General features: G+C 36.3%; 1 protein-coding gene across 3 annotated transcripts; it reads left to right on the forward strand.

Moving 5' to 3' along the window:
* The first annotated feature begins 17,356 nt into the window (after nt 1-17,356).
* LOC137747276 (protein transport protein SEC16B homolog) lies at nt 17,357-26,072 on the forward strand. 3 transcript variants are annotated; one of them, XM_068487354.2, is made up of 14 exons: nt 17,357-17,484; nt 17,647-19,735; nt 19,879-20,199; nt 20,760-20,870; nt 20,987-21,109; nt 21,261-21,428; nt 21,656-21,781; nt 21,883-22,017; nt 22,354-22,481; nt 22,602-22,710; nt 22,794-23,273; nt 24,546-24,671; nt 24,773-25,071; nt 25,180-26,072. In XM_068487354.2, exons 2-14 carry the CDS (start codon nt 17,810-17,812, stop codon nt 25,709-25,711), a joined length of 4,584 nt encoding a protein of 1,527 aa, XP_068343455.2. In that variant the 5' UTR covers nt 17,357-17,484; nt 17,647-17,809; the 3' UTR covers nt 25,712-26,072. The 3 variants fall into 3 exon arrangements, with proteins under 3 accessions (XP_068343455.2, XP_088540228.1, XP_088540222.1); XM_088684102.1 differs by having other exon boundaries at nt 17,796-19,735; nt 21,656-21,790; XM_088684096.1 differs by having other exon boundaries at nt 17,362-17,484; nt 21,656-21,790.
* Nucleotides 26,073-27,105: the final 1,033 nt, after the last annotated feature.

The raw sequence follows: 27,105 nt of genomic DNA on the forward strand, positions 1-27,105 counted from the left end.
TTCAACGAATAAAAGTTCCTTTCATTTCAAAAATTAATATATCATGTATATGTTCAAATTTAGGCATATGATTAACTCCCACTAATCTTTTGTAAACCTAGTAAACAAAAGATTCATTTACATCTTTATGAGAAATCAAACAATTTGATCTTTATCTCATAAGACGCTTATAGCTCCCACTAGCTAATAGGAGCATATTTATGCGCCTTAGTTTGCTTGTTTTCTTGCATTTATGTTGCTAGTACTTAGTAATTTTAGTACTTTAAGCTATTTTCGTGTGTTTGTAGGTCCAAAGGGCTAAAGGAGCAAGAAAGTGCATTTTGGTGCATTTTGGAGTAGTTTGGGTCATTAATTGGATTGCATATGCTTAAAGCCAAGTAGATTGACGAAATTGAAGACCAAAGGAGGCTAGGAATAAATAAAGGGATGAAGAAATGAAAATGAAGAACAAATAGTTCACATTCATCACCAACACAACCATGCATCCACACATTCTTTCTCCATCATTGCCGTGCATAACCCACCTCTTTCCAACCTCTCATACACATTCATTCATTCCAGAAATTCGTCCAAACCTCTCCACACCCTTGCCACAGCCACCAAACACCTTTCTCCTTAGTTTTAAGCTTTGCCGCACTATCCCCTTCCCCTAAACACTACTACATCCCTCCATAACCATGCATCCATACACGTAAGGCCCTAAACATGTCCTTAGACCTTGTGCTGCAACAAAGAGGAGGAGAAGAGGGCCCAAAACGTTCATACAATTCAAGTTTGAGTTGTTGGAATTTTTAGGTGTTTCCTTTTCCATGATTTCAATGGTTAAATTTACTTATCTTTGTCTTGTACTTATGACGAACTAAACCCCCCCTTGGCTAGGGGGGGATTCGAAATACATGTTTATGCTTACGATATGATTTGATTACTTCTAATTGCGTTTCATAAGTTGTGAATTCAATTTACTTATCTATGTGAATTACATTGATTTGTGTGTGTTGGTTGAGAGTGCACGCTTAATTATCATGCATAAATTGGATGCTAGGATATAAGGAAATTTCACCTAATCGTTATGGAATTATATTCACAAGTAGTAAAAGTTGATGATCTCAATTGCGTTAAGTAAATTCTTGGCATAAGTTTCATGTAATTCATAGTAACGAGTGCTTCGTCAACGCTTATGGTTTTCAAAGAACTTAATGATTCTTGATTGTATCTCTATTATGCAATTCATATAGGGAACTTGTGGGGAATGTTTTGGGTTGTCGTATGCAATCATCCAATTCAACAACGTTAGGAAAATCTGAGGGTTAATTAGTGCAATTCACGGTTAATCTGGGGCGTTGAGAATTCATGGTTTATTGAAAAGCAATTGGAAATCGTTTTATATGCAAGTATAACATGTGTGGAGATGAACCCCTTAGCTAGCCTTCCCATCCATTCAATTCCATCAAATTCATCTTTACAATCTGCAACTTTTGGAGTTCTTTCTTCTTTTGTTTTTGTTTTCATGTTTAATTTAACTTGTTGTTCAATTATGTTAAACATGTGGAACTAATTTCTTTTTAGTTAGAGGCGAATTTGAAGCCATGGACATATGTTGATTATGATTTGATTTACTCCAGTTATGAATTCATGAACTTTAGATGTGGTTTACTTTTCTGTTTTGATTAAGAACTTGTTTATGTATGTGGGTTGAGGGTCGACGCTTAATTTGCATGCCTAAACTTGATGCTAGGATATAAGGGAATTTCACCTAATCGTTATGACCTTATATTCATGAGTAGTAAAAATCGCTAGTCACGATTGTGTTTAGTAAACCCTAGGCTGGATTAACATGCGTATTCCATAGTTATGAATGCCTAGTCGATGTTTATGATTTCCGTTGAACTTAATGATCTTTGTTGAATGTCTCTATCATGCGTATTCCATAGTTAGGGACTTTGATTAGGAATAATTTGGTTGTAATGCGTATTCCATTCAATCCAATGAATCTAGGGAAATCTGAAAGTTAATTTAAGCGGACCTAATTAACTTGGAGCATTGTCATTCATCGTTTGTTGAAGTTATAACTGGGAATCAAATTATATGCTTATGTTCATGTGTGGATAAGGAACCCTCTAACTAGTTTCTCATCATTTTATTTCATCAATTTCGTTTTTTACAATCTGTTTTAATTAGAATTTGTGCATTTAGTTTAATTTTCGTCAAATCAAAACCCCCCTTTACTTTCTTGTTCTTTAGTGCTTAGAATCTCTTTAGTTTATGTTTTAAAATGTTTTGAATCAAGCCATAGTCTTAAATTCGTCCAAAATTAGGTTTAAGGTCAGATTCTACCTAGTTAGTGTTTTTAGGCAGTTTTGAGTCTTTTGAACTTGTTTGAATCTTTTGGTTTGTCTTAGTGTTTTAAAGTTTAGTTTTGCATTCGTTGAGTCTAGTATAGTATTTTATATTGTGTTTTTACGTTTTTGAGTCAAATCCAAGTGATTAACAATCCCTCCTAATCCCCGGTCCAGAACGATCCCTACTTACATACTTACTACAATTTAACAAAAAGAGGGTTTAATTTGTGTGCGTATAATTCTCGCATCAAATTTTGGCGCCGTTGCCGGGGATTAGCAACTTTGCTAATCCCTTGGATTGTTTTATTTTCGTTTGTTTTTATTTTATTCCAGATTCTTAATCTTATTTTGTTTCTTGTTTTAGGTACTAGTTTAGGACTCAGAGTTCTCATCCGATTTGTGAACATATCCTGGAGTGATTGGGTTCTTCGTCCGGCTGCAAGACGTAAAAGAAAGCGCTACTTGGGAGGCAACCCAATACACTGAATAAAACAAAGCATGTTAAAAAAAAATAAAATAAAATAAAATAAAATAAAGCAGATGTAGCCTTCACAAAGGTTGTTTACGTGAGGCCCCACTGCGAGGCATCGGAGCAGAAGGCATCGGAGCTAGATCATTCGAGGCCACAATACTTGGTGGAATGCTGGATGACCCAGGAAAAAGGTGCCTCTGGAGGAAAGCCGAAAGCTGAAAGCATTTGACGGTCACTTTGAATCCGACCTTCAGACTCTTGCAGCTCATCAAGCTTCCTCTTCATGCCCGTCGAATAATTGTTGGCAAGCACGTGCAAACTTCTATTCTCGTACTTAAGCTGCTTGATCTCTTGCTTAAGACTTTCCACCTCTACCATAATTAATTCAACCTGACGGGAGCGAGCAAGTAGGCGTTGGCCCATGTTGGACACAGAGCCTGCACACTGAACACTGAGAGCGAGAGACTCTTGAACGACCAACTCATCGGACCGTCCTTAAAACAGCCTACTATCCTTAGGAGTGAGGAGGTTCCTAGTTACTATTATAGCTGTTGTTGCATCCATCATCATGGAGTCTTCACCTGTAAGAGGACCGTTAGAAGATAAGAAAGAAGGGCGCCATACATTACCTTGACGAGGCGCAACCGGATCGCTGCTGAGACTCAAATCTAAGCAAAGGTTCGATGGGTTAGTCATTTTTCAAAGGTGTTCAAAGAGAAGGGTTGGATGGAGTAAAATTTCAAAGGGCCGGAGACGATTTTCAAGAATGGGCAATCTTCAGAGTGTGCATGTTGGAGGTGATCGATACCTCTATAAAAAGCCAAGGCGACACGACCACCGATTCAAAAAGTCGGAATTTCCTGCGTAAAGTTCGGCGACGCTCTCTCGGCTTTTCAGAAAACACGTTCAACTTTGTCAAAAGATCTCTGACAAAGTTGAAAACACGTGGAGGTCATCATAGCAACGACACACTTTTGCCGAAAAGCGTAAAGTTCGGCGACGCTTTCTCTGCTTTCAGAAAACGCGTGCAGCTTTGTCAAAAGATCTCTGACAGAGCCGCATCCGCACTACTACTTGTCGTTCAAAGATCGAAGAAGCTCTAGCTCAGAGATCAAAGAGGCGTTCATTCAGAAATCGAAGAGTCAACACTTTTTTTTCAAAAAGCCGGATTTGCTGGATCAAAATTTTTGTCGACAATGGTAAAAGAACAGTACCACCACTTGCTATTGGGAAATCCCTATATATGTCGACCTTCATCTTTTATGGCAAGGCAGACCTGAAGAAAATGCCCAACTCTTCCTCACCTCTGAGGGCGCACTCCCAACAAAGCCTTTCGAAATACTCAATTTTTTCTTCTTCCCCAAAGATGATACCAAATGCCTGGAGTACAGATGACCCAGGAGGAAACGGTAAATTGAAGCATGTAGAGACAAGCACAACAAATACATGTGCTGATTCATTCATCGCTTCTTCAAAAGCAAAGGTATCTCATATCATCAAGGTCAAAAGCGAAAGTATCTCATATCATGCTTTTTCCCTGTCTTTTTCTTTGTCCTTGTTCTTACTCGCATGGCAAAGTGAAAGAAGCAATCAGCCGGCACTTGGAGTCAGTCTTCCGATCTGGAACCGACTGCCTGGAATCTATTCCCTGGTTGCTTACCTAGCGTTGCTCTCGAGTAGTCATCTTCAACGGTTGATACACTTCCAGAGAAGGGACCACTTCTGCAAAGGGGAGCAAGTAAGGCAAGTGAAAATGATACATTGAAGCATGTGGAGACAAGCAACAACTGCATATGCTGAGCTATCCTCTAACCCTCTTCAATACGAATTGGAGAGATTGAACAAAGAAACAGATAAAATGAGTAAGCTCAGACCTTCGGGGGAGAACAAAAGAATCCTCCAGCCCAGTTCAAGAGTAGCCTATGGAAAATCAACGATGGGAGAAAACCAGTTCAAGATTAAGCCTGTGGAATCACCAAGATCAACCCATGCATTCAACAAAGGAAGACCGAGAAAGCACTCCAATTCCAGATTTGCGTCCCTAAACTCTTCTCTTTGTTAGTTACATTCTGCCATGTTTAGTATGTTTAAGTGTTTTTTGTGTATTTACTTATGCTTTGTGTGAATCTATACTTAAAACATTGAGGACAATGTTTGATTTAAGTGTGGGGGGGTAACTAAGTATATTTGATGCAAATTCGTGGAATTTTATCACCCATAACTTCAAATGTTGTTCCTTGCTGTTTTAAGGTGTTTTTAAGTTATTTTAGAGTGTTTTAGTATGTTTTGTTTTATAAACTCCGAAAATCACATAAAAATTTGAAAAAAAACATGTTTTGAAAAGCCTAAAAAGAGTGTTTTGAGTCGTTTTTGTGTGTTTGTGTCTTAGGGTACCTTCCAACAAAATGATAAGGATTTGGTTTGTAATTGCATGACTGTTAAAAAGAGTTATAAACATAGAGAAAAGTTTGATTTACTCTTGATATATGCTTGGTTATGGTTATAATGTATGACTTCACATGCAATCATAAAAGAAAAATTCGTTTTTGTAACATGCTTGAAGGAAGGAACTCAAACAGACGCTACAACCCTGTGAGACTCGAGCCATTACCTTCTTTGGAGAGTTATAATCTGTGATTCTTTGTTTTCTAAAGTTGTTGCATGATCTCATTATTCCTTGCTTGGTTGCTACTTAGAATGCAATTGTATCATGATAGAACTAAATGCTAGAACTTATATCCATTTCATTCAAAGCATGACATTGAATTGCATAACATATATCAAGATGAAGTTGTGTAGTTGCCACCATAGCCAAATAGCCTTACTTCCCATATTTCGTATTTGTTGTAAGTTTTAACCCCGTTGAGCCTTGTTTAGCTTTTATTCTTTGTTTACCCACATTATCCTCACCTAGCCTAGTGTAGGACAGTCCACACCCTTGTTCTTAGAAGATAGTGAGTATGACTTAAATGAATTCCTTTTGAGTACATTATGAAAGAAAATAAGTGTGGGGGAGAGAATGTTTTGTTCTTAAGTGTTTATGTATGTTTTGAGAGTCAAAAGAAAAGAAAAAATTGTGAAAAACATATGAAAAAGAAAAACAGAAAAGAAAAGAAAGAAAGAAAGAAAAAGAGCTTGTTCTCCCTTTTTGTTCAAAAGTTAAGTTTTCATTCAAAAGTGAATTCTAAGATTCAAGTGCTTTGCTCACTATTTCTTTAAGAACCTTTGTTTTCCATATCCCTTCTTTGTTATCCACACACCCTTACCCCATTACAACCCGTGACTTCAATCTTGAGTGTTATGTGTTTCAATTTGTGGAGTTTGAACTTGTTATGAGCATATGGTGTCACTGGTTCTTGCATCTAAGTAGGAGCATTCCATTCATGTGATCATACCTAAACATGCTTATTAACTCCAGAAATTGCTTCCTTTGAGATACATATATGTGAGTGTTCGTTTTCATGTTTACATCAATCCTCTCACATGTAACTAGATTAGGGTGTGTAGTTAGAAAATCTGAGTGAAAATTGAATGCATATCTTGTAAGGAATTGAGCAAATTCTCTAAAGCATGTTACTACATTCAAAACATGGTTTTAAATGCTTAATTGTGAACTAGTATGTGGTGACTATGATTAAGAATGTACTTAAGTGTAAAGATGGCTAAAATCTGTGGGAATAATGATTTTTAACATGTCATGTGCATTGGAAATCCCGGAGGCAAATGTTGGAAGGTGTAGGTTGTGTTTTGTTCGTTTTGTCTAGTTTCGTGTTCTTTTGTTGTTTTGTTTTGTTCGAGGACTAGCAAAAGCTAAGTGTGGGGGAATTTGATAGGAGCATATTTATGCGCCTTAGTTTGCTTGTTTTCTTGCATTTATGTTGCTAGTACTTAGTAATTTTAGTACTTTAAGCTATTTTCGTGTATTTGTAGGTCCAAAGCGCTAAAGGAGCAAGAAAGTGCATTTTGGTGCATTTTGGAGTAGTTTGGGGCATTAATTGGATTGCATATGCTTAAAGCCAAGTAGATGGACGAAATTGAAGACCAAAGGAGGCTAGGAATAAATAAAGGGATGAAGAAATGAAAATGAAGAACAAAGAGTTCACATTCATCACCAACACAACCATGCATCCACACATTCTTTCTCCATCATTGCCGTGCATAACCCACCTCTTTCCAACCTCTCATACACATTCATTCATTCCAGAAATTCGTCCAAACCTCTCCACACCCTTGCCACAGCCACCAAACACCTTTCTCCTTAGTTTTAAGCTTTGCCGCACTATCCCCTTCCCCTAAACACTACTACATCCCTCCATAACCATGCATCCATACACGTAAGGCCCTAAACCTGTCCTTAGACCTTGTGCTGCAACAAAGAGGAGGAGAAGAGGGCCTAAACGTTCATACAATTCAAGTTTGAGTTGTTGGAATTTTTAGGTGTTTCCTTTTCCATGATTTCAATGGTTAAATTTACTTATCTTTGTCTTGTACGTATAAGGAACTAAACCCCCCCTTGGCTAGGGGGGGATTCGAAATACATGTTTATGCTTGCGATATGATTTGATTACTTCTAATTGCGTTTCATAAGTTGTGAATTCAATTTACTTATCTATGTGAATTACATTGATTTGTGTGTGTTGGTTGAGAGTGCACGCTTAATTATCATGCATAAATTGGATGCTAGGATATAAGGAAATTTCACCTAATCGTTATGGAATTATATTCACAAGTAGTAAAAGTTGATGATCTCAATTGCGTTAAGTAAATTCTTGGCATAAGTTTCATGCAATTCATAGTAATGAGTGCTTCGTGAATGCTTATGGTTTTCAAAGAACTTAATGATTCTTGCTTGTATCTCTATTATGCAATTCATATAGGGAACTTGTGGGGAATGTTTTGGGTTGTCGTATGCAATCATCCAATTCAATAACGTTAGGAAAATCTGAGGGTTAATTAGTGCAATTCACGGTTAATCTGGGGCGTTGAGAATTCATGGTTTATTGAAAAGCAATTGGAAATCGTTTTATATGCAAGTATAACATGTGTGGAGATGAACCCCTTAGCTAGCCTTCCCATCCATTCAATTCCATCAAATTCATCTTTACAATCTGCAACTTTTGGAGTTCTTTCTTCTTTTGTTTTTGTTTTCATGTTTAATTTAACTTGTTGTTCAATTATGTTAAACATGTGGAACTAATTTCTTTTTAGTTAGAGGCGAATTTGAAGCCATGGACATATGTTGATTATGATTTGATTTACTCCAGTTATGAATTCATGAACTTTAGATGTGGTTTACTTTTCTGTTTTGATTAAGAACTTGTTTATGTATGTGGGTTGAGGGTCGATGCTTAATTTGCATGCCTAAACTTGATGCTAGGATATAAGGGAATTTCACCTAATCGTTATGAACTTATATTCATGAGTAGTAAAAATCGCTAGTCACGATTGTGTTTAGTAAACCCTAGGCTGGATTAACATGTGTATTCCATAGTTATGAATGCCTAGTCGATGTTTATGATTTCCGTTGAACTTAATGATCTTTGTTGAATGTCTCTATCATGCGTATTCCATAGTTAGGGACTTTGATTAGGAATAATTTGGTTGTAATGCGTATTCCATTCAATCCAATGAATCTAGGGAAATCTGAAAGTTAATTTAAGCGGACCTAATTAACTTGGAGCATTGTCATTCATCGTTTGTTGAAGTCATAACTGGGAATCAAATTATATGCTTATGTTCATGTGTGGATAAGGAACCCTCTAACTAGTTTCTCATCATTTTATTTCATCAATTTCGTTTTTTACAATCTGTTTTAATTAGAATTTGTGCATTTAGTTTAATTTTCGTCAAATCAGAACCCCCCTTTACTTTCTTGTTCTTTAGTGCTTAGAATCTGTTTAGTTTATGTTTTAAAATGTTTTGAATCAAGCCATAGTCTTAAATTCGTCCAAAATTAGGTTTAAGGTCAGAAACTGCCTAGTTTGTGTTTTTAGGCAGTTTTGAGTCTTTTGAACTTGTTTTGAATCTTTTGGTTTGTCTTAGTGTTTTAAAGTTTAGTTTTGCATTCTTTGAGTCTAGTATAGTGTTTTATATTGTGTTTTTACGTTTTTGAGTCAAATCCAAGTGATTAACAATCCCTCCTAATCCCCGGTCCAGAACGATCCCTACTTACATACTTACTACAATTTGACAAAAAGAGGGTTTAATTTGTGTGCGTATAATTCTCGCATCACTAGCTTGCTAAGATTCGTGATGGATGTATCTCTACAACTTACACGCCTTGTGATTCCTAGTCTTTAGACATATATTATTAAGACTATCTTGATAATGGTTTCGGAAACCCATATTATGTCCAAACATTGAATCACCATTTAGTTGTAGCTAGCAATCTTCGAATTAACAGAAACCAAGACTACGTCAAAGATGGTTTCTTCCAAGTCAACCAATCTCATTGATTGTAGTCACCTTAAGCTACCAATTAGCAATGAAGGTTTCACTGTTTCGAGTCAAATGGTACTATAACATTTCCTTGAGTATATGTCGTCTATACACTCAATGTAGTCATAAGGATTTTCATTCTTATTTCTTTCGAATTAAGAGGTGTAACTCTATGACATAGTCATAAAGTTCAAACCATTCAACTAAGATGGTTTATAGATCCTTCTCGACTACCATGGAGCTAGTGGTGTAGGAACTAGGTTGTTATATTTGTTGATTATCGAATTGTCTCTCAAAGAATCCATTCATTGAGTTCTATCTCTCATTCATTTGCTCTATCTTAGGCAAATCCTATTGTAGGATTACAATGAACTACCCAACAAATAACATTTGTTAGTTGGTTTATAGAAGTGATATCCAAAGGTTAATTTAAGGATATCCCACAAGATTGTTCTCAAACAAATATTGCTTATTAGCACACAACCCCAAATCTTAACATGATTAAGACTTGTCTTTCTTTCCAACTACATCCTATGGAGTCATGAAAATTTTGGAAGATCTTCTAATTGACAATCATATTGTCTTAGAAGTATATATCCTATATATGGGTAATTGATAACATCTAACGAACTACGTCTTATTCGAGTTTGTTCTGATGTGGTAGAAACTAACACACAAGTTAAACCCTTTTTAGATAGTTGTAGTATGAGCAAGCATGAATCGTTCTAGGCTGGGGATTAGAAGAGATGCTAATCAACACAAATTAGACTTAAAAACTGAAAACTAGGCTAAACTGACACAAAACAATAAGGGAGGAGGTTTTTGGACGAATTCTGACGTAAAACAAGTAAATTGAAGAAACAAATTAAGTTTGGTACGAAAATTGGGTGAAAGGCTAGCTAGAGAATTCTTCTCCACACATGAACCATATGCATACAAATCAATTTCCAGTTATTATTACTATAAACCATGAATAAAAATGCCCCAAATTAATTGTGAACAGCACTAATTAACTCTCAGTTATTATTCCAGTTATTATTCCAGTATTTAGAAGTTGGAAAAACCTACTCCAAAGACAATTATTCAAAGTCCTAAATTTAAATAGCATTTAGAAGCACTATAAACTCAAATTACAAAAAACATCATCGTGATCAATTGTTTGGTTGTGATAGCTATCTATTTTTGAAGCATAAATTAAGACACGATGGGCAAGCACAATTAGAACCTCTAGGCAAACTTGAATTCAGGAGACAATTTCTGATATTAAATTACATTGGAGGGTATGCGAAAGTTGGACTGTGGTTTATTTGGTTCTACTTCTGAATTTCCTCTTCATTAAACAGTTTGCTTACCTGCTTTAGATGTCTTTACTTATAAATCTATTTGTTTAGAATGAAGTTAGAAGATGGTCTAGCACCAGAGACTATTAGATGTTGGAAAGATATGTCGATGCAACGGTTTGAGAACAGTTTGGGAAAATTTGGGTAGGAAATATGCTCGCAAGGAAAACCAACAATGGGTGAGTATCACTCTCGAAGATGGTTTATGTCTAAATTAGTGAATTACCATAATCTTTGCTGGTTGGTTTTCACTCTTGGCCTAATTTAGTGTGTAAATGTTGAATGTATTCCTCTTTTTGCTTCATCCAGGGAAACTCTTACACCCTTACTACATTGTCACCTTTCTGATCTTCAAAGAATGAAGACTTATCCTTGTCCTAAACTTTTCCTAAATCAACCTAAATGTGTCTAAAAGATTTAGACCCGACAATGTAGTTATGTTTCTCGCAATTCTATTTCTCTTTTGCCTTAATCGAACCTCTAGTTTACAGATGCATGATAAAATAATTGAAAAGCCATAGTTTATCGCATGGTTTTTTATCCTAGCCATAATAAGACTAATGTGATTTATACCAAGAGACTAATGTGTTTTTTGATAGGAGCATATTTATGCTACTTAATTATGTTATTTCCTTACATTTAATGAGCTAATTACTACTTATTATAGTGTTTTGAGCTATTTTCGTTTCTTTGTAGGTCCTAATGACAAACTTGGCAAGAAAATGCAATTTTGAGCCTTTTAGAGCAGTTTTGGGCTTATTTTGGATAGCTTGTGTATGGAGCAACATGGATGGACGAATTTGGAGTCAAAAGAGGTTAGAAACATGCTACAAATCAGAAAAGGAAAGTTCATAACAAAGAAGATAAGGAAAGTGCAAGAAAAGAGGAAACATTATCCAAAACCTTATCCAACCTTATCTTATCCAAACCTTATCCTATCTTATCCTAACCTAATCTTGTTCCACCCTAATCCTAGCTGCAAGTGGACCTAAAAACCTAACTTCTAGAAGCCTTATCTGACCCTAAAAGGGTGCCACACCTTCCCCCCCCCCCCCTTTTTTATGCCTTCTAGAACACCCAAAATCAGCCATAAAACACTTAGTTTCTAGAAGGCCCAATTTTGGACGAAAATTCTTAAACCTTTTTCTGATTGGATTTTGATTTTATTTGGCCCTTTTTCTCTTGGATTTGGATTGTATAAGTCCATATCTGAGATTGATTGGGCTAGAACTTAATTCCCAAACCCTTGCCGCAACTTAGGGGCCCAAAAACACTTGTATCAGCTAGGTTTAACCCTAAATCTGATTGCTAGGGTTTTGCCATGCTATATATATATAAAACTTAAAGTTGCCGCAGCCCTTAGAGACCCTAGGCAGCCATTCATCCCTCAATTCATTCATCGATTCACATCATTCACCATCCATTCAGAAAATACATCTTGTGCCACAAGTCCTAGGGAAAAGAAGGAGTGTCGTGGCTTCCATAGGAGAAAGAGACCCTTGTGCCGCAAGAAATCTGCATCCATTCGAGACTTTGGGAGTTCTTTCTTCCCTCGTTTCGTTTCCATGTTTATTTTAATTTGCTTTTCAATTGTTATGAACATGTGTAACTAAGTTTTTCTTAGTTAGGGGTGAATTAAAAGCCATGGGCATATGTTTTATATGAATTGATTTCCTCCAGATTTTGTTTCTTGAATTGTGGATGTGATTTACTTAATTGATTTATTGAGAACTTGTTCTTGTCTGTTGATTAAGGATGCATACTTAGTTTTCATACATGAATTTGATGCTAGGATATAAGGAAATCTCACCTAATTGTTATGACCTTATATTCATAAGTAGTGGAAATCACTAGTCATGATTGTATTAAGTAAATTCTAGGCAAGAGTATCATGCAATTCATAGTTACAAATGCCTAGTCAATGCTTAGGGTTTTCAAAAAGCTTAATGATCTTTGATTTTATCTCTATTAAGCAGTTCATGTAGGGAATTCGATAAGAATAATTTGATTGTCGATGCGTAGTCCATCCAATTCAATGAAAATAGGAAAATCTGAAAGTTAATTTGTGCTTTTCACAATTAATTTGGGGCATTGTCATTCATGGTTTAAAGGGTAAAATCTGGAAATCAATTTGTGTTACATATGTGCATGTGTGGAGAAGGACCCTCTAACTAGCCTTTTTCCCATTCAATTCACCTAGTTTAGTGCCTAATCTGTTTAATTTACAATCTGTCCATTTTAATTAATTTCGTCCAAATCAATTCCCCAATTTATTAAGTGTGTTAGATTAGTTAGAAAAGTGTTTGAATCTGTCCAAATTAGTGTTTTGAGTCTAAGTTAGTTAAATTTCGTCCAAATCACCCTTTAGAGTCTAGTTTGAATCTATTTGAGTGTTTTGGGCTGTTTTGAGTCTTTTAAAGTTGTTTTGAGTCATATAGGTCTAGGTAAGTGTTTTAAAGTTTAATTTTGTGTTTTTAAGTCAGTTTAGAGTAGATTAGCATCCCTAGTTAATCCCCAGTTAGAACGATCCCTACTTGCATTTATACTACAATTGTCACAAATAGGGTTTAATTTGTGTGTCAATATAATTTTCACATGCTTTTTTGTCTCAAAATTTATAGAAATACAAAAATGATCATCACAAATTTCAAATCCTGCATTAACCGAAATTAAAACAGCATTTAGAAGCACTATAAACTCAAATTACAAAAAACATCAACAACATGGTGAGAATAAAGATTTATTTTATAGAAAATGAAAAATCTTTCTCAACCAATATGCTAAAAATGTTCACCACCAGTATATAATAAAAAACATAATGCTAACTTCATCACATAGCACCAACTTTAAACGCATCTCCTTCCAAAATTAAATTAAGAATTCACATGCCACTAATTAAGAAACCGATACTAACTAAAGTTGTATATTGTAAAATGCAACTGCTTTTAGAATTCCTAAGTGATATCAGTTAGCAAGAAACCCATACCAACTCAAGTTGTATAGTGTAATAAAGCAACTAGAAAAGACCAAGCTTCTGCTGCTAAAAAGCTTTTACAAAATCATAAAACTCTTAACAGTTTAAACCCTACCAAAAAGTTTATATGAGTTAAAGAACAACTGTACTTAAGTGCAGCAAGATCATAACCTCTTGCAGATTCTCCTCTGCATCAGAACCACTTGCAGTCCAAATTAAGAAAGATTCAATGCCATATCAAGAACAAATCAGTAATAATTTAAACTGAAATCCCTAATTATTGTTGCAGAGAGAATTCATACGAAGATTAACTACATTATTTAATTCGAATGGAATCCAAAAGTAGCATAAATATGAAGGGAAAAAAATTAATAGCAAAAGTCACATTTCAGCAGCAATTAATAGCAGAAATCAAAGTTTAGTGGCATGCACCAAAACAATTTCAGTAAAAAAGACCAAAAACTGCAATGACTAACATATTTACATACATGTGAAAATCTATTCACAACCACATTTACAATGACTAACATATTTAGAATACGCCAAAGAAAAGAACCACCCGAAACAGTTATGAAAAAAAAGTTCAATTGTGTACAGGTACCAAAGAAAATGTTTTTTTTTTCTTTCTAAGATTTATTGATTTATGCTCGAGAACATGTGAACAATAAGTAGAAGCCACAACTGATTTAGGCATCACCCAAACACTGAATCAGATAACACATCAATAGACGATCCAACATCTCACCACTTCCTTAATTAAAGGTGGAAACATAGGGTACGAAAACATGATTTTCAATTAAAAAAAATAAAGAACACGTTAAGGGCTTGAATTGCAGGTGCACTCTCTCAGTTAGTAGCAAGTAATATAGTTATGCTGCTTATAGTTATACTAAAACAACCATTACCTAAAAGGCCACACGTTTATGCTTCATTCAAAATAGCCAGCATAAACAATTTGCAGTCCAAAGGTCCAATAATTCAAGGCTCATAAAAAAAACTGAAAGTAACTAATTAACCACCATCACCTAAAAGGCCACACGTTTATGCTTCATTCAAAATAGCTATGATAAACAATTTGCAGTCTAGAGCTCCAATAATTCAAAGCTCATAAAAAAACTGAAAGTAACTAATTAACCTTAAAATAAAGCAATTTGTTCCAGCAAAAAAAAAAAAATGAGAACTCTGAGTAAATACAACTACCCATAAAGATTCTAAAGCAACAAAACCCTAGTTCTCAAACTACAGAACACTAAATTAGATACTAAGTTTTTATTTCTGTTATCCTTCGGAATGCATGGTTAATTCATTTTTATTAATACTCTATTGTGAGTCTGAATGGTAGCTCGGTAACTGAATGCAAGGGATTGGGATGAGAGAACTTAGGTAACAGCTTGATATAATGACATTAAATTTTTAATTTTCTTTTAAAGAGTCAATAGTTTAGAGCTCAGCCTCAACCTTTAACAATTAGTCGATTTGTAACTATATTGAATCGCATCATACTCTCATTTACTTTTTCAAGATGCTCAAAATGCTATGAATGACTTATCTGGTAAGGATTATGTTCTTCCTATTTAAACTTTGTTTTTCGACAACTTCTCAAGGACTAAATCATTACCAAGATTCAGTTTAATTAGTTTTCCCATCATATCCAAATTATATGCAGTTTATATAATAACACAATCATCTTCAAAGACCATTTCAAAACCAATATAACTTTAGTCCTAAAATCAAATTCACAAAACACTTGCACACACACATACAACAACTAAATTGCAATTTCAAAACAAAGGTAACTTTTGTTCTTCAAACCAAGAACCACATATGTATACCAAAATAATGACGTTGCGATGGGAGTCCAAACTAAACAGCCAAAAAATAGAGAGAATAAGAGTAAGAATTCGAACAGAGTTCATGTGTTTGTATTGTATAAATGACTCTTAGCTTGCTTTGCTTCTTGCAAGCTTATGGGATTCAGGAAAAATGTGTTATTTAGTTCCTCTTGTAGAACTAAAGAGGTGCTTTCTAGAGACCTAGAGTATATGGAATCTCTACCTGGCAATAAAAACAGAGAACATCACATAGGCAACATAAGCTGAACAGATATCCCACATTTCACAACCAAATCATCACATTAGTTCGAAACATTAAGCTATAAGAACTAAAAATAATAATAATAGTACCTTGAACTGAACCCTCAGGTCAGAACCTCCTACTTTGCAACCTGAAACAAACGAAAGAAATTAAAACCCACTAACCCACAATCAGATAAAAACAATTTTCGAGGAAAAACAAAACCAAGATTGGTATACAAAAAACCATCACATCTATAACTTGGAATAAAAAAAAAAAGCCACAAAAAAAAAAAAAAAAAAAAAAAAAAAAAAAAAAGCAACCGACCTTAAAACAGAGAACAAACAGACATAAAGAGAGATGAATGTCCAAAATGAGAGAAAACAAAACAAATAAGGGAAATTAACATCTCTGATGAATCCCCCAAAACCTGACCTAACACACTAAAAAAATCGAAAATAATCCACAACAAAAAGGCAAAAACGATGACAATCTAAGCTGACAGTAAAAAAAGGAATTAAAAAAAAGAATTTATCTTTGGAAATCCAGGCATGTAGCGGTAGATTCGGACGACCCGTATGGTTTTCTCTGACCATCCCCACCTTCCCACTTTGAAATCCATCACCCATACCCCTCCCCCTCACTCTCTTTCCATCACCATCTATCTCGATCTTTGTCTCTCTTTGTCTCTCTCTCTCTCTTTCTTCCTCTCTCTGTCAGAGCTTCCATGCCCCCGAAACCCTCATTGAAAGACAACAAATAAAAACCTGCACGGCAACCCCCGAATTCGCTCAAAACCGAAAGGACAAAATTGCCCTTCCAACCCAACCCAAATATGATGGGTTTCTTGTAAATAAGGTGAAATCCAGGGGTAATCCATCCTAAACCTTGCGGACAAAATTACCCTTCTAAGTTCTAATAAATACCCTTCAAACCCAGCCCAAATCTCATGGTTTTATTGTAAATGAGATGAAATCAAGGGACAAACAATTGACTGTAGCTGAATGAACAGTCAATTCCTTCTCAATTTTAGAATAGATAATTTCCAATGTCTAAAAATCAAGCATGGACAATGGACACCAACCACAAAAGAAAGAAAAAGACCATTTTCACTCTTTTTACCTTTTGAGAAACCAAACTAAACAAACGCAAGGAATGCGTAAAAGTCAACCAAATCCCTTTCTCCAAATTTTCAAAATAAATAGACAATCTACCCCACACACCCAAAAATACAAACGTTATTTTACATTATGCGGATGGATCAAGTCTAAACAGCGCAGTACATTCACTATATTATCATCTCATAGATGATGTCGAATTCGTTATTTACTAGGATCATGTCTAAAATCTATCACTAAGAAGAATACATTTTGATAGTCGGAAAAACATGGAGGAGAATTCTCTCCCCTCTTCATTTCTTTCCTCTTCATTCTTCTTATACTTGAACGTTACAATGAAATCACGTTAATATCTTATATTGATTTTTTTTTTACAAAGATAATAATACAAAAAACAATATAAAAGAAGAAGAGGGAAGAAAATATGAATAGAATGGGAGAAAATCTTACACCGAAAAACAACAATGTTGTGCTATCAATAGGAAGTAGAGCCCATCACGTGCACCTATAAACTCTTGTCAAACTTGTGTCTCGATTGGCACGTGTGGCAATTGTTTCTCTTCTGGTCAAGATTTATATTACCAAACTTTGACACACCCATTAAAACATGCAAACTTTATTGGCGAGTGCGCTGCTTTCATCTTTTTGCTGCTTTGCTGCAAGATCCATGATTTGTCTCAATTGGAGACTCCGATTATCTCCCTCCCCAGAAACCATTAGGGTTTAACCTGTAAGTTTATCTCTCTTAAAACCCATAATTTACATATTATTAAATATTGATTCAGTCGTCTCTTAATTTGTTAATTTCAGATTTCAATCGGATTGGTCATTGCTCATAGAACCCTGATTTTGTTTTTGTTGATTTTATTGGTTGTGATTCATTTTGTTTCAGATGGTAAATGGTAGTATGTTTCAGAATTTTGAAGTTTTTATGTGACTGAATGCTGTGGTACTTCAATTCTACTGACTTTTGTCTGCTGAGGAAAATTTGGGGAAGTGGTTTTTTATTACATATAGTGAGGTTGATTTGGATTTTTTTAGGGCGTGTGATTTAGATGGCGAGTTCTCCGTTTGAGGTGGAGGATACAGATGAGGATTTCTTTGACAGATTGGTTAATGATGACATTGACTTTACTGAATTTGTGCATAAACCGGTAGAGAAGAAAGAGTTTGTAGATGTCAAAGCTTTTTCGAAATTGAGTATTTCTGAAGTAGATCCGGTGGGAGTAGACACCAGCGGCAATGCTAGTCTTGGGGTTAATGGTGGATTGGGTCATGAATATGGGGTTGTGGTGGAACAGTCTGATCCCGTATGGGACCCTGTAGTTGTTAAAGAGAGTGAGTCACTGATACTGGATTCTAGAAATGAGGCCAGTGCATCAGATGATATGGTTGATAATAGAAATGGGGCTAGTGCTCCAGATGATATAGACGATAATAGAAATGAGCCAACTGAGTTAGAGGATAAAGCGGGTAATGGAAATGAGGCTAAGTCATTGGAGGATAAAGAGGGTAATGAAAATGAGGCTAAGGAATTGGAGTATAAAGGGGAGGAAGGTTCAGTAATTGGGATGGTGAATACGAGTTTGGCAGCAGTGGGATCCGGTGTGAAAGTAGCTCAGTGGAGCTCGTTTTCTGGTGAATTTGGAGATGTCTCAGTGGACCCATTTGCAAATTTGGGTGATACAGACAAATCGTGGGCCGAGTCTAATGTCACTGATATTGCTTCGGAGAACTCAGTTCCTGATTTAGGTGTTTCTAGTTATGGGCAGCACCAAGAAGGTCAGTGCTATGGCGTTGTTGAGGGGCAAAGTTTAGATGGGCAGGACTTGAATACGAGTTTGGCATCAGTTGGATCACATTTGAAAGAAGTTCAATGGACTTCGTTTAACTCAGATTTGAATCCTTCTGGTGACTTTGGAGATTTCTCTGCAGACCCATTTGCACATTTGGGTAATACAGACGAATCCTGGGCCATGTCTAATGTCACTGATGGTGCCTTGGAGAACTCAGTTGCTGATGTAGGCATTTCTAGTTATGGGCAGCAACAAGAAGGTCAGCACTATGGGGCTGTTGAGGAACAAAATACAGGTGGCCAGGAGTTGAATAGTAGTCAGAATTGGGATACCCTTTATCCGGGATGGAGGTATGATCCAAATACTGGGCAATGGTATCAGTTGGAGGGCTATGATGTGAATGCAAATGCTCAGGAGAGTGTTAATGTGCATTCTCAAACTGCAGATAATGTGGTTTTTTCAGACCAGAAAGCAGATGCTTATTATTTACAGCAACCAGCACAATCTGTTCCTCAAAGTGTGGCCCAGGGATCTGAAACTAGTGCTGTTTCTGAGTGGAATCAGCATTCTAATGGGAGCATGGACTACCCTGCCCATATGGTTTTTGATCCCCAATACCCTGGGTGGTACTATGACACAATTACCCAAGAATGGAAGCAGTTGGAGTCTTCCACTCCAACTTTTGACCAGTCAACAAGTGTGGAGTATAATCAGCAATTTCACAATTCAAATGTGGAGAATTATGGTTCAGATGTTGCAAACTGGGATGGATCTATGAGCACCTACGATCAGCAAAATGTGAGCATGTGGCATAATCAAACAGTTTCTGCAAGTGACACTATTAGTGTTACTGAGACACAGCAGTACGCGACCCAGTATTTTTCAACCGGGCATGCAACCAGTTCTGTGAATCAACAACCAGGGTTAAATCCTTCTGGAAACTTATCTCATCATCAGCATCAGGCTAAGGAGCCAAACCAAGTGACATGCTTCTCACCTGCTAACTTTGATAGTCAGAAGCCAGTACAATTTTTACAGCAACCACTCCAAAGTGGAACTCAGTTTTCTTATGAGGCCAGTGCAGGAAGGTCATCTGCAGGACGTCCTCCACATGCTCTAGTTACCTTTGGATTTGGTGGGAAACTTATAGTCATGAAAGATTACAGCAATATGTATGGAAGCCAGGTCAAGCCTTACCTTCTGATTTCAATTTCCTGAGGCACATAACCACTGATGTGTGCGTGAGTATATATATTCATGTTTCTACTCATATGTCTGGTGTTGGCATAGGCCTTAATTTCGTTTTCTTTTCTGTTTGTAATTTGAAGGACTCTGTAGGAGGTTCGATTAATGTTCTCAATCTGATGGACATTGTCGTGGACAAAACTGATGTTGCAAGCTTTGGAAATGATGGTCGTGCTTATTTCCATGCTTTGTGCCAGCAATCTTACCCTGGCCCTTTGGTTGGGGGGAGTGTTGGAAGTAGGGAAATTAACAAATGGATAGATGAAAAGATTGCGAACTGTGAAACTCCTTATATAGACATCAGAAAAGGGGACCATTCGAGGTTGCTTTTCTCTTTACTAAAAATAGCATGCCAGTATTATGGAAAACTTCGATCTCCCTTTGGCACTGATGTAGCATTGAAGGTACTTTAATTTGTGGTTCTTAAATGACTATTTATGACCTGTTTGGATGTTCTATCACATTTTGATTGGATGTTCTCTCACATTTTGATTGCTTGATTATCATTCTCAATTTGATTCATAAATATTTGAACTTTGGCATTTCATGAGTTTCTATATTTTATTCTACCATATTAATTATGCTGGTTGTACATCTTCCTTGATGGGGCATGCTCAGTAGATGGATTCTCTCATTAAAAGTGTTGTATTTAGTGATAGTTGTCACTTAAGTTTCATGCGACAACAAAATGGCACTTAGTTAGTATGCTAGTTATAGTTAAATAATCATAGTGGCAGTATAGTTAGCGCATAGATTTAAAACTTAAAATCCCAGAAATCTGGTGTTGTCATCATTATAACTTTAGAAGTATACTGCTGGTGCTTGTATATTGGGTTTTTATCTTGCCAAATTACCCTCTCAATCCTAACATTATGAACTTTTCTTTATTTGTTCAAGAGCGTTCAACAGTTCTCATGTGATATGATTATTAACCACTTTTGTTAAAAACTTAAAATATAATTAGGAATCTGATAATCCGGAGTCAGCCGTTGCCAAGCTTTTTGCCTCTGCTAAGAGAAGCAACGAGTACAGTGCTCTTATGTTACAGAACTTGCCTTCTGAAGCACAGAGTCAAGTATGTCATAGTCTAACTCTCCCTCTCTCTCTCTCTCTCTCTCTCTCTCTCTCTCTCTCTCTCTCTCTCTCATAAACTTCCGCTGCCTTCCATAATGAATATATGTTTTTCTTTAGGCTACTGCTCTTGAGGTACAAAAGCTTCTTGTCTCTGGTAGGAAGAAAGAGGCTTTACAATGTGCACAGAATGGTCAATTGTGGGGTCCAGCACTGGTTATTGCATCACAGCTTGGTGAACAGGTTCTTCCAATTATTTTTCTCAGTATTATTCATCAACTTGGTTAATCCTTTTTTTTTATATATATAAAACATAGTAAGAAAGCTCATCAGATCTGTTATCATAATTTGTTTTTGATGAATGTTTTCTGGTCTGTTTTGATATTGCATGCAGTTTTATGGTGATACTGTAAAGCTTATGGCACTAAACCAGTTAGCAGCAGGATCACCATTGCGGACTTTGTGCTTGTTAATTGCCAGGCAGCCTGCAGATGTGTTTTCGAGTGCCACTACAGATAGCAGTATACCTAATTCTATGAATGTATCACAACAGCAGACACAGGTGATTTATGGTTATTTGGTTCAGACGAAAAAAGGGTGCGACCTGGGTTTTTTGTTGGAAAGTTTGACGTTTGTGTTTTTTTATCTTCATTTAATTTTATTTTTTGTATTTCAACTGGATAGAATACTGAAGTGAAAACATTGCTTATGTGTGTAATGGTCATGATCCTATGTTTTTGAAGTTCCTTGAATTCTTTTGCCTTAATTTTGATTATTTTCTTACCACAGGTTGGGGCCAATTCCATGTTAGATGAATGGGAAGAGAATTTAGCCATCTTAACTGCGAACCGAACAAAAGATGATGAGCTTGTTATCATCCATCTTGGAGATTGCCTATGGAAGGAAAGGGGACATGTATGTGTTGTGTGTTTCTTGGATTCAGTTCCATCTTATATTTATATGTTAGAAACTTATTATCTCATCTGGTTTTATCCTGACTGAAAGCATTTGTGCAGAACACTCCTGCACACATATGTTATCTGGTTGCAGAAGCCAATTTTGAGGCATATTCAGACAGTGCAAGACTGTGTCTTATTGGTGCAGATCACTTGAAATATCCACGAACATACGCCAGTCCTGAGGCTATCCAGGTGATTGACAGTATATGTTGTTTTCTATTATATGATTTTGTATTGAAGTTTGAATTAAATTAGGAGCTTTTAAAATTTAATGATGTCGAAACCAATTGTCATTATATGCATGAGTTTATTTTCCACTGATTTCTGGATGCCCTATAATTTTTGCCTTTTATAGTGTATGGAGCATGTAACGTCACTGTGGAAAGAAGAAAATGTTTTTAACTGTATTATGTCATTGTTGTTATTATTATTGTTTTTGTTGTTGCTGCTGTTATTATTATTATTATCATTAATTTTTGTTTTACTACTTTACCCAATTTTTAACTAAGCCAAACTTTGTGTTGACAGACGACAGAATTATACGAGCACTCAAGGGTTCTCGGAAATTCTCAGTTTCTCCTACTACCTTTTCAGCCCTATAAGCTTGTTTATGCCCACATGCTGGCAGAAGTTGGAAAAGTTGCAGATGCTTTGAAGTAAGTGTAACTGTTGTTCATCGAGACCCTTTTTATTCTTAGAGTGAAGTTTGAAAATGGTCGCTTTTTCAAAAATTTTTTATTTGCCTCTAGCTTATTTTAGACAATATGTTTGGTCAGATACTGTCAAGCAATTTTAAAGTCTTTGAAATATGGTCGAGCACCTGAAGTGGACACATGGAGACAGCTAGTGTCATCTCTGGAGGAGCGGATAAGAGCCCATCAGCAGGTTTTTCTTTAAGATGCAGTTCTTTTTCTCTCTTTTATTTATTTTTTTCCTCTGTGTTTTCTTACACAAAACATTTTGTACAGGGTAGTTACAGTACAAATTCAGCTCCAACCAAACTGATGGGTAAATTGCTTACATTATTTGATAATACTGCTCATCGTGTTGTTGGAGGCCCGCCTCCACCTGCACCTTCAACATCACAAGTCTTTGCCCAATGTAATGAGCATGCTCAGCAATCAGGAGGCCCAAGTGTATCCAGTAATCAATCAACAATGGCTATGCCTTCATTTATGCCAGGCCCAAGTGTACCCAATAGTCAGTCAACAATGGCTGTGTCTTCATTTATGCCAGGCCCAAGTGTGCCCTATAGTCAATCAACAATGGCTGTGTCTTCGTTTATACCAGGGCCAAGCGTACCCAGTAGTCAGTCAACAATGGCTATGTCTCCGTTGATGCCTTCAGCATCGATGGAGCCAATAAGCGAATGGACTGCTGAGGGCAATCAACTGAATATACCCAATAGAAGCATATCGGAACCAAACTTTGGGAGGAGCCCAAATAAGGTATGTATTTTTTCCACCGGTAATCTTATTTTATTAGACCTTGTTTCTAATTATACTATAGCATTTGAATTTGCCAAGAATTCACAATCTGAAAGGTGGTTTTCGATGTGCAACCAAACTTAATGAACAGGGGCCAGGGCAGAGCCGTTCTGGTTCATTTAAATAAAAAGAAGATTAATAATCCACTGAACTCAGACACATTGTGTAATGTGCATTACAGTAAGGACAAGTGATAAAGGATGGGAATCGCTGTTATATGGATGATATCCTATACCGAAGGCTGTTTAGCCGAATCAATCATCTCATGACATGGGGTAAAGGCTATCAAGAGTCTCGGTTCTATTTTCCTTTTTTTTTCTTTTTTTTTTTTTCTGAGTTGAAGCTTAGGTAGGTTATGGTACGGGTGGATGCATCCAAGCTTTTGTTCTTCCCCCAATTTAATTTATAAAAGCACATTACTATTTCATTCGTGAAGATAAAAAAAGAAAAAAAAGGGTGAAGTGCTGATTTACCTCAGTGAAAATTAGGTCCCTGAATAATTTTTCTGATAAAATAAGTCCCTACATTAAAAATTGCTAATTTCATCCCTACTATTATATTCAAAGTTGTTTTATTTAATTTTTCGTCAACTTAAGTCACTTGACGCACTTTAGAGTGTAATACCGTTCTTTTCTCACCTATAAGTCCTTAACATTTCATATAGGTTGCGACTCTAATCTCTAATTTACCCTCCAAAGCTAACTCCATACACTATTTTTTTTTTACATGTAAAATTACCAACCCACCCTTCAATGTGTATCACATGCAAGTAACGTGACTTAAATCGACGGAAAATTGAATATAGTAGCTTCAAATATAATATTAGGAATGTAGTTGGCAGATTTTTGTAATTCAAGGACTGATTTTTCTGAAAAAATAGTTTAGGGACCTAATTTTCACTCAGGTGATAATCCAGGGACTAAATTGACTGTTCACCCAAAAGAATATAATAGGTGATACGAAAAACAAAGGACAGTAAAGGTGACTATTATTGTATTCCGTCTTTTGAAAATAGTGTTCATTGTAAAATTCACATCTGATACAAGGTTATATTGTTTCTTTGGGTGGGTGAACTACATTATAGTCTGCAGATAGTGCAAATTGTTCATATTCTTTACAGTTTATGTCTCTAGCAAGTTCCATTTTCCACATTTGGTAACATTCACCTTAATACTACCAAAGAATTGACTTCGGTAGTTTAAAATTTACAGCCATCATTTTGTGTTCAATCAGGTTGATTCATCCAAGAAAGTGGAATCTTCTAAACCACGAGAAAATGAATCAGCATCTAGTGGGTCATCTCGTTTTGGTTTTGGCATATTTCAAAAGACTCTGGGATTTGTGAAAAGATCCCGGCAGGTACTTAAACATTCCTTTTACTAAGTTTGAATGACGGGATTCTCTTAGAGATATTTTCTCAGTTTAGCCTCACAAGTTGTCCTGTTTTTGTTGTTTTGAAGGCTAAATTGGGTGAAAAGAATAAATTTTACTATGATGAGAAACTTAAGCGATGGGTTGAAGAAGGTGTTGAACCTCCTGCCGAGGAAGCAGCCTTACCACCTCCACCACGAACTGCAGCCTTCCCGAATAGAATGCAAGATTACAATATAAATGATGCACTGGAAACCAAAAGTTTCCCTGCAGTTAATGGGCCACAAATCCCAAGCCTGGTGTCCCCTGAACCGAGTTCTGGAATACCACCCATTCCACCCAGTTCCAACCAGTTCTCCGCACGTGGACGTACGGGTGTTCGCTCAAGGTAGACTACCGGATTCTCTCTGTCTTTCCCCGTTGCTTTTCATTGTATTTATTTTCAAGAAGTGCAGTCAGGGTCGCTTAATGCAAGTTGTGTTCAAATTTTCCTTAGGTATGTTGATACATTCAACAAAGGCGGTGGGGCGCCAACAAACTTATTTCAGTCACCATCTCTTCCATCTGCTAAACCTGGGGGTGGTCCCAAACCCAATATTTTTGTCCCGGCTCCAGTAACTTCCTATGAGGAGACGGTTCAAACACCTGGAGAAAGCATACAAGAGCCATTGGTGACCAACAACAATCCCCCAAAATCATTTGAGGGTGCATTTTCTACTCCACAAACATTAACTTCGTTTTCAATGGCCAAGCAGCGGTTTCCTAGCATGGATAACATTGTACAAAAGAGAGCAGGAGACATGGGAAATGGCAATAGCTTTGCACCCCCTGAATCCCGCCGTGCAGCATCGTGGAGTGGAAGCCTTAATCATGCTAGCAATCCATCTATGAGGAATGAAATCAAACCTCTAGGAAGGCCGCTTGGTATGTCTCCATTGTCGAAAATGCACAATGGTCCGCCATCATCGATGCAGCTTCCAAGTAGTGGCGGCAGTTTAGGAGACGACCTTCAAGAAGTTGAACTCTGAGGTATATGGAATAGTTGTAAATCAATAGAGTTGCATTAGACGGGGGTGTTACAACGGGATCCTTGTGCAAGATTGGTGATGGCACATATGGGGGAGTTGAAGTTTGTGTTGGAAGTCCCTTTACCACCCCCATTAGAGGAGAGTTACATATGTATACCTGAAGCCAACAGTTAGTTTGAATGCCCTGATGAAAACACAATGTGGGCAGCCAATTGTCGAAGGGAAAATCGCGTAACGTAATTGCACATATAAGATATACCATTTATACCTTTCAAGATGTTATTCAGAATTTTGCCAAATCAACGAAGGGTACTGAAAAAGAACGTCTGAAATTTCTTCTCGTATAAGATTTTTTTTTTTTATTCATTTCTTGTTCTTTAAAACCACCGCATCTTCAATCATTTAGTATTACGGTCTAGTAGTATTTCTCTTCATTTATAAATGAGAGGTCTTAGGTTTGATTCTTTTCAAATGCGAATTTGAACAATATTATTGCTAGCTCATTGTAAGGTTAAATACATTCACTTCTCTTCAGTATAGATAACATCGTTTGTTAAAAAAAAAAAAAAAAAAAAAAAAAAAAAAAAACATATCTGCAGTGTCCACTTTCCAAGCTTATTTTCTCCCAAACTGAGATGGCATCTCACTAATCCTTGCTTTGAGAACTAAATACCCAAGTAGCTCTGATTTTGAAAACAAATTTGCACTTGTTGGCTTTAGAGCTTAGTGGTAACCATTTGGCAAATACATGCCTCGCTAATCCTTGCTGTGAGAACCTACTTACATGACGACATGACATCATGAATTGTACAAACGTCATATTAGCTATCTATATAGAGTAGTTAGAAAATAGGATTTAAGTCTCTGTGGTGAAGTTTGTTATAATTTATGCCAAAAATTGAAAATTCCATCAACTTTATGTTAATTATTAGTTCGTGAGCCAATCCCACGTGCTAATAATTAGTGGAGAGTTTCATTTTTGCCTAATATGTGTATGGATAGTTCCGTTTTAGCCTAATATGTGTAGCTCATGTGCTAATAATTAACAGAAAATTGACGGAATTTTCAAATTTGGGCATAAGTCCTGGCAAACTTCACCACAGGTCCAACTATCCTATCATCACGGGAACTAATAATCTAATTAGGGCAAAATTAGGCTTAATTGGATTAATAGTCCTCGTCGTGATAGGGTAGTTAGAATATAAAACTAGGTTTAATTGGATTAATATCCTCATGATTAAACGTCATTTTGTTTGATTCTTTTGGATGGCTGATGGCACATTATCGTGTAAAGAGATATGATTGTTACGATTATACCACTTACACATATAGATGACAAATCAACTCATTGGGTTGCTAATGAGTATCTATTACAACTCATTTAGTTTGATTTC

Source organism: Pyrus communis, chromosome 2 (assembly GCF_041283825.1).
Source record: "Pyrus communis isolate YQ-2024b chromosome 2, ASM4128382v1, whole genome shotgun sequence".
In the NCBI taxonomy this organism is placed as follows: domain Eukaryota; kingdom Viridiplantae; phylum Streptophyta; class Magnoliopsida; order Rosales; family Rosaceae; genus Pyrus; species Pyrus communis.

Bases quoted from the DNA above. Each gene is read 5' to 3' on its own strand.
- LOC137747276 (XM_088684102.1), top strand. From the start codon at position 17,810: ATGGCGAGTTCTCCGTTTGAGGTGGAGGATACAGATGAGGATTTCTTT. The intron at 21,791-21,882 runs GTGTGTTTCTTG...GCATTTGTGCAG, and splicing joins AAAGGGGACATGTATGTGTT to AACACTCCTGCACACATATG. The intron at 25,072-25,179 runs GTAGACTACCGG...AATTTTCCTTAG, and splicing joins CGTACGGGTGTTCGCTCAAG to GTATGTTGATACATTCAACA.